Below are 8525 nucleotides of genomic sequence, written 5' to 3' on the forward strand. Positions count from 1 at the left end.
TGAAAAACTTGATATGCGTATAATGAAAATCATTGAAGGATTTAAATTGTTCTGAAGCATATTAAGGTTCTCAAGAAATTTATTAAATAAAGCTTCAGAAAATTCTTATGTGAATTAGAGCGATCATGGCGTACACGATTTGTTTTTGTGTCTAGTATAATTGGTGCACTAATGTATCTTGCTAGAACTATGAACACAACAATATGCAAGCAAGATATAGTTTTATTCCTATATGAAGATATTGGAATACTATTAGGATTATATTGCAAAAGGAATCCTTGATATAGATTTTTTTATTCTAACAAATATTGCCAAAGTTTTATTGGTTATGCAAATGCAAGCATTTTCTGAAGTTCGTTCTTCAAACAATCTATTTGTATGTGAGGGCACTGCCATATTATTATTTCACAAGGAAATCAATTGTTGATACTTATTCAACAATGTCAATATACTAGCAACTGATTAATCAAGTCACTCAACACACAACCGGTGTATGACTTTACTTTGAAGAGAAGATTCTAATAATAGTGAAGACGATGATGTTTGCTTATCTCAATTGAAAGAAGGATATATTGAAGGAGACAGAATAAATCATATATTTCATCAAAGTTCTTTATTAGACATAATCTTCACCGAACGGTGAAATAGATGTTCAATAAATTTGTTCGCTTGATAATTTGGTGATTCTATTCAACGAAGCATGATCAACCTCAACATTTAAGAAGTTCGTATACATGATCGTAACACATCATCTAAGTGAAATAAATTGATGTTTTCATCAGGGGGAGGCAAATACGCGTTGTACTCTTTTTTCCTTAGCTACAATTTTATCCCACTGGATTTTTCTGGCAAGGTTTTTAATAAGGCAGCAAGCAATGCGTATTATATGATATGTGTACTCTTTTTCTTTCAATAGGATTTTTTTTCCCATAAGGCTTTTTCTTAGAAAGGTTTTAACGAGGCACATTATCTATGGACATCCAAAAGGGAGTATTATAAAATCTTGAATTATGGTGGATGTCCAGAACCACCAAAGGAGTAATGCTCACTACTCTTCTCCATTATCTCCATAACTTTCACTACTATAATACTTATGGAATTATGATATAACCTCCCCATGATCTTCCTCCATGATCTCAAATGTTTAGTGATATATTCAATGACATATTTCTTTATTTTTTATGCCTATATAAAGGCCTTGTAATAGATGGAAAGAACACACAATTGAAGAAAAAATAATAATCTCTCCTCTCTTTCTCTCTATATCTCTTAGCTTGTTTTTTCTTATTCTATATTGTTACTTTGAGCTATATTTTATAACATTAACCTACTTCTGATTTTTATTAGAAAGGGTTAACGTTAATAAGTAGAATGAACACATAATATGGATGGCCAACTTAAATGGGGACTATTACCTAGTGATGTGACTACTCCCTTGTCTTACTCCCTAATTTCATTTCGTGTGAGTGTTTATCTAGACATAGAGTTCAAGAAAAAAAAACTTTTAGAGTGTGTTTGGTATAACGAAAAATATTTTCCATAGAAAATATTTTTTTGGTAAACAAGTAGTAATCTTACTCATTTTTTGGTGTTTGGTACGTAAATTAAGGAAAATAATTTCTCAAGAGTATTCATAAATAATTTAGATACAATAAACATGAAACCATAAACTTTCGAACCACCAACCTTCCGAACCCACAAATTTCATAAACTTCTGAATCACTAAACTTTCAAATCCGAAAACTCTATAATTTTTAAACCTGCAAACTTCCAGACACATAAACCTCCAAACTCATAACTTTGGAACTCGTAAAATTTCGAACCTGTAAACTGAAAAATAAAAAAATCAGAACTGAAAATATTTTTTTAAAAAATTGCGGGGGGTGGGGGTGGCGTGAAAAAACGAAAAAAATAGAAAATTAAAGTTGGAGGGGGTTGAGTTAAATGTGAGGGTAGGTGGAGTTTTTGGAAACTGTTTTCCTAACTTTTTATAGGGAAGTTATTTTCATTCAATTTCAGGAAAATGTGATATCTAGGAAAATATTTTTCAAACTATTTTGTGCAACCAAACAGTAAAAAATGGGAAAATATTTTCCTTCATACCAAACACACCCTTAGGATATGTGGTTTTAAAATATCAAGACACGTCCCTTCGTTTCCATATAGATGATTTAGCTTGACTTTGCAAAATGTTTAAGAAAAAGAAGAAGACTTTTGAAACATGTAGTCCTAAAGGCTTAAGGGATAAAAGTTTTGTGGGGCCATAGTATTTGTGTAACTATAAAAACTTCTCATTAAGGGTAAAGTGGGTAGAATGAAAAGTTTAAAGTTAAATTGTTTCTAAATATAGAAATGTGTCATTCTTTTTGGAACATACTAATAAAAAAAAGTGTATCATTTAAATTGAAACGGAAGGAATATGTATTATAAAAATTTAATGAACGATAAAATGAGAAGTTTTAAAGTTAGATCGTGTCTGAAGAAAAAAATAAAATATATTTTAAAAAAAGTATATCACATAAAATAAAATAGAAGAGTAAATTTTGGCAGGGAAAAACATTAGTAGTAAAAGAAAGAAAGGTATATATGATTAATCACGGCTCGTTTGGTACGAGAGATGAGCAATAATTAATCCTCGAATTAAATTTAAGAAGAGTTTATTTCATGTTTGGTAGGTAAACAAATACGGTATAATTAATCCCGAAGGATTGTAGTGTCTTTTTATCCCCATTAAAAAATAGAATAACTAATACCATAATAATTAATCCTGGAATAACTTCTTTCCGACCAAACGACCCCTCACATTTGTAGTAATGGCGGGGTCACGGTAACAGGATTGCATGTGACAATAGCCGTATACCTCAGTCTTTCCGTAGAAATGAGGGAATCCATGCGAATATATTCCTGGACGATTTATTAGCTGATAGTTTACTGTTAAAAATTTAGTATTAATGTACTTTTACCTATTAAAGCAGGCCACGTTTATTTTATCTTTAAAGTTACGACATTAGGTTTATTTATAAACAATTACATGTGGGTTGTTTCACCTTCAACCAAGAGGTTGTGAGTTCGAGTCACCCCAAGAGTAAGGTGGGGAGTTTTTGGAGGGAGGGAGCCGAAGGTATATCAGAAACAGTCTCTCTACCCCAGGGTAGGGGTAAGGTCTGCGTACACACTACTATCCCAAGACCCCACTAGTAAAATTATACTGAGTTGTTATTGTTATAATTACATGTTGTTTTTCACAATTTAACCATATGTGTGTAAATATTTTGCAGTATTAATGCATATAAGTTAAAATCGTTTCAAGATAAACAAGTAAGATAGACATATATTATCAGAGGTTTCGAGTTTGAATCCTTGTAATTGAGGAAAATCTCTGATTGAAAGCGCTTCATTCTCAGTTGGTTCATGCGGCATGAATTCAAAAATTAGTTGAACTAGTGAGTTTCGGATAGTATATTGACAACAATAATAAGATACCCAGTATATCTCACAAGTTGGGTCTTGGAATGGTAGTGTGTACGCAGACCTTACTACCACCATGTGGAGGTAGAGAGGTTGTTTTCGAAGACCCTCGGCTCAAGGACAAAATGAAAAGGAGCAGTAGCAACAAGCTGCAGTAACAACAGTGATATAGTAAAATAACTGAAGCAAAAAAATAACATGTACAAATATAACTCTACAAACAAAAATACAAGACTAATGCTACTGCCACCGGTATGGCAAAAGAATAAATCAATTACGTCATAGCCTTATACCCTAATCTTCGACCTCCATACCATTCTGTCAATGGTCATATTCTCAGTAAGCTAAATTTGTGTCATGTCTTACCTAATCACCTCACTGTAATATATATTTCCGAACAGTAGATCATTAAACAAAAAAAGACATGACTCGACCATCGTAATTTTTACACCGCGTGCTCGTTTAATTTTAGTATCCGAATTAAAAAAGCCACATAAGAATATGCAGCAATGTGCATCCCATAATTTGACCAAAGCTTACTATACAAGGATTTGGCTATCTCATAAAAAACCATTATTACACAATTACAGTACAAACGCAAGATATTAAAGAAGGATTTTAGTTACTATAACAACAACAATAAACTTCGTGTAATCTCATAAGTGAAGTTTACGGAGGATAGTGTGTATGCATACCTCACCCTACCTCGTGAAGGTTGAGAGACTGTTTCCAATAGATTTTCGGCTCAGTAAAACATAGTCACAGGCTCACAGCGTTATTGAAAAGAAATAGGGTAATGGATACATACGGATATTAGTTACTAGCTAGAAGAAGATTTAAAAAGGAAGAAAAGGCAAAAGAAATATGTACATGCTCAAAACTAAACGACAAGATAAGGCAATTATATATCAACAGGCCTCTATTTGCTCTAAGCTTCTAAGAAGAGCAGCTCTTAATCCATCTTCAGTTTTCAACTCCTTAGGAACTCTAATCACTATATTTTGAAGCAAAATGTTGTTGACACTTGAGATGCTGGCATGGTGGACATGAAGTTCAAGATCTTGAAGTGCACACATCAATCTTGTTGATGGGTAATTCGCATTTTCTGATTGAACTCTAATCATGGCATTTGGACCCACCATCTTCACTTCAACCTCCAATGTCTGGTTTTGTTTGGTCGAAATTAATGTTGTAAATTTTTCGTATTTTATAAATCATTATAATAGAAATAAATATCAAAAGAAGGTAAAATTATAAAAAATTTAAGAAAATATAAAATAAATATAAATGTATATAGAACGGTTTCATCTTAAACACTAATCATAATTAGCAATTGACTAAAAAATTAATTAGAACTCTTTCATATAATAAAAACTAGCCATACTTTGAAAACAAATGAGTAGAAATATATAAACTAACTTGAAAGAGCAAAAGAGTTTGAAAAGAAAGTTGCAAATTGATTTTTTCCTTTACCCAATAGAACGCGAAGAGAAAGAATAAAAATTAGGGCTAAGATAAAAAAAATCTTTTGACTTTTAAGTTTAAATATTTTAGAATTTAATAACAAGCAGATATTTGTGTTTTTAGCAATTTTATTTCTAACTCGAGGAGGTTTTTGGGGCTTATGCCCCAAAGCAAAAACTCGCTCAACGACTAGGCGTACACCTAGAATAATGAGGCTAACGTCTCGCGATACTTTACCCCCAAATCATTTCGATGCGTTTCTGCTATCCCTCGACCCGGGACTCGCCCCAGAAACACTTTTTAAAACACAGTTAAAAAGTGATTAAGTTAATTAGTGCCTTTGTTAACTATGTTCTGAAAAGACTTGCTATATATAATATCCTAAAGAATATACATGCAATATTTATTTAAAAATAATGATTATTTACGTGTCAAAACCTTTTCTCTTGCTTAGGTTTTTCTTTTTTATCCGATCGCTGAAACTAAAAGTAGTCGACAGATGCATAATATATGTATAATTTATATATACTGACTAGAAAAAGTAAATTAAGAATCCGCCGGACTATTTGTGTAAAAATCCGTAGTTTTAGTCTATTTTCAAACTGGAGAAGGGCTTACAAGATCAACCGAATTGGTAGAGCTTTGGTTGTCCACAGCATCATTGGATTCCATTTGCAGTTTCTTCTTGAGCTCCAAGTTTCTATGAAGTTTTGACTCCAATTTATCCACTTTGGCTTTGAGTTCATTGATATAGGCCACAGCGTCTGATAGCAATGAGGCTTTGTCCATTCTTGTAACCTGCGGAACCACCGAGCGCAACGCGTAGAATCGGTGGTTGAGTTTCTCCCTCCTCTGCCTCTCCACCTCTACGTGGTTCATTTGCTTGTCGCAATCTTCTCCTGGCTTTCTTCCCCTTTTCTTGTAGGTCCTTTTCTGCAACGCGAATTCGTAAGTTTCAGAAGTTCAGAATGAATTATTTCTTGAACATGTTTGATGTGACTAAAGTCATTTAATTTTTAAAAATATATTTTTCATGAGGAAGTCATCTGTGGCGTTTGGTTATAAGAGTTCTCCATAGAAAACATTTTTCATCAAAACGAGAAAAATGATTTCTCTCTTTTATAGTCGGAAGTCATTGTTCAATGAGTTGTGAAGCCAAGATTTAAAATTTATGGGTTCGGAATTCTAATTCTTTTAAGTTATTGAATTCTAAATTAACTATTTTTATATATTTAATGAATTTTTTAATATAAATATAAGATTTGAACCGAAACTATTAGGTCAGCTGAACACGCAACCAATGTGCTAGTTCTGTCCCATGTGTATATGGAGAGAGAGAGAGTTGAAAGCAATAATTTCAGAACCCACCTTAGATCCAACTCTGCTTTTCTGCACCGGATGTTCTAATAATTGACAATCTGAAGCCGATAGCTCGGAATCTGGAAATGAAACATGGCTTGTTGTGGCTACCTCTTCGAATTTCTTCAGCTTTGATTCCTGATTTTTGTTACTGTTGTTCTCTGATTCTTGACCATCTTCTTGCAAGCCGGTGACAAGATCAATATTAGCAAAATAAATGGTATTTTGATCAAGAAAGTTATAAATTGGACCATTTTCTTGATCTGAAGAAAACAGAGACTTGACTTGTTGAACCAAGCTCCAATCCTCTTTGATTATATCACTCGAGCCCAATTCGAGCACCCCATTTGAAATTGAAACATAAACTAGAGTTTTAACGCCATTGTTCTGAGCTTCTTTAGCCCTTTCGCAGCTACAAAACTGAACTTGTTGTGCCCCTGTTAGCCACACAAAAGTAGCAGTACTAAAAACTTTTCCTATAACCCCTTCATTAACAGAATAAGACTGAGCCAGTGACAACACGTAGAACCATTCTATGTCTTTATTGGTCCCCTGAAAATGGCCATCGCCCCAAGTTAAGAGGAGGCTCCCATTGTTATCTTCATTGGAAGTTTGCCAGAAAATGGTGTAAGCCCAAGAATCTGTTTGACTATTGAGAATATATTTAAGCTTCTGTTGAAGAGTTGATGGCTGATTTTCTTGAGAAATTAAGGCTGGTGTAGAAAATGATGATGTTGCGGGAAAAATTACTTCATTCATTTTTGGTAGTAATTTTGTTTAGATTACTCCATTAGATGTGATGATGGAGATGGAAAGGAGAGATGAATAGTTGAAGAAGGACGATGAGGGAAATATGATTGCAACTTATATACATGCACTATACAGTTTTTGGTTTAAATCATACACTTAGGGGGCGTTTAGTAGGATGTGTTAGGTAAAATAATTATACGTGTCAAACCATAACATTATCACTACACTGATTTTTTGATAGATGGATAAGTATATATTAATACATCGCACCAAACAATCAATAAGAAATAATTTTAATATAATTAATTCCAGCATTAGTAATATTTTATATTCAATACTATTTTTATACACCCTAAGGGTCGTTTGGTAGGATGTATTAGGGAATTTCTTTTGTATTAGCTTTGATATTACTAATCCATTATTTATTTATTTTTTATAAAAAAATTGGGTTTGTTGTTGTTGTTGTTGTTGTTGGTGTTGTTATTTGGTAATATTTTTTAACATATATATAACTAATACTTATATTAGTTATACATCCTATTTAGTATTATTATTATTATACATAGCAAACTATGGCAAGCAATGCCATAGTGTTTAATACATAGATTAGCATTTATAAAGATAGAATTACCTTTTCAAAACTTTTTTCAAATCATTTCCAAAGAATGTGGAGGGTATTTTTTGTAAACAAACAAATTTTTCAAAAAATTATGCAAAGCATGTTGTTTTTAATAAACCAAACCAAACAGTCGCTAAGAAATAATTTCAATATAACTAATTCCGGCATAACTAATCTCATCATTACTAATATCACCATTGCTAATACACCTTAATCAGTATATTATTATACACCCTACCAAACGACTAGGGTAAAGTTTTTTTTTATACCAGTGAATTTTAAATGGAAAAATGACATAGTGTAGCACTGTAAAAATAATAGCCGAAAAAATATATAAAATTTATATATTTTTTGTATATATATACATTATGTATGTTATATACAAAAATTATACAAGTTTTATACACTCTTTCGGCTACCAAATATAAATAGTTTCTGGCGCGAGTTAAAAGTGATAATACCCCATTTAAAATTGTTATACTAGGTATAGCTTACAAATTTTACCAAATTATTAATTACTTAATATTTATCAAAAGATTTACTAATAATTACTTAATAAATAATCTGATTATATAAATAATTTAGACATCATCATTGCAAAGAACTTAAACACGAACCCTTTTTTATTTTATGTAATTAGTGTTTTTAACTGATTATAGCAGATCATTTACTGTATTTTTTGTTATTAAATTTAAATAATTACCATAGGAAAATACGCATATTTATGTGAGTAACCTAAGTTAATGATGTAAAAATTGTACGCATCAATACACAAAAGTTAGTAACTGCTAAAATATGCAGAGCTAGCTACGTCTTGGTTAGTAGTAGAACGTTATCATGTTCAGAAAGGGTAGGTTGAAACTAA

The 8525-nt window shown here is 31.9% G+C and overlaps 1 protein-coding gene across 1 annotated transcript; it reads right to left on the reverse strand.

The window, feature by feature from the left end:
- Positions 1 to 4224: 4224 nt before the first annotated feature.
- On the reverse strand, positions 4225 to 7160 carry LOC104089293 (transcription factor bHLH14-like). Its single transcript, XM_009594147.4, has 3 exons — positions 6301 to 7160; positions 5551 to 5865; positions 4225 to 4631 (listed from the first exon to the last, which is right to left on the reverse strand). The coding sequence occupies exons 1-3, from the start codon at positions 7048 to 7050 to the stop codon at positions 4377 to 4379; spliced, it is 1320 nt and encodes a 439-aa protein (XP_009592442.1). The 5' UTR covers positions 7051 to 7160; the 3' UTR covers positions 4225 to 4376.
- Positions 7161 to 8525: the final 1365 nt, after the last annotated feature.

This window comes from Nicotiana tomentosiformis, chromosome 8 (assembly GCF_000390325.3).
Source record: "Nicotiana tomentosiformis chromosome 8, ASM39032v3, whole genome shotgun sequence".
NCBI classification, from domain to species: domain Eukaryota; kingdom Viridiplantae; phylum Streptophyta; class Magnoliopsida; order Solanales; family Solanaceae; genus Nicotiana; species Nicotiana tomentosiformis.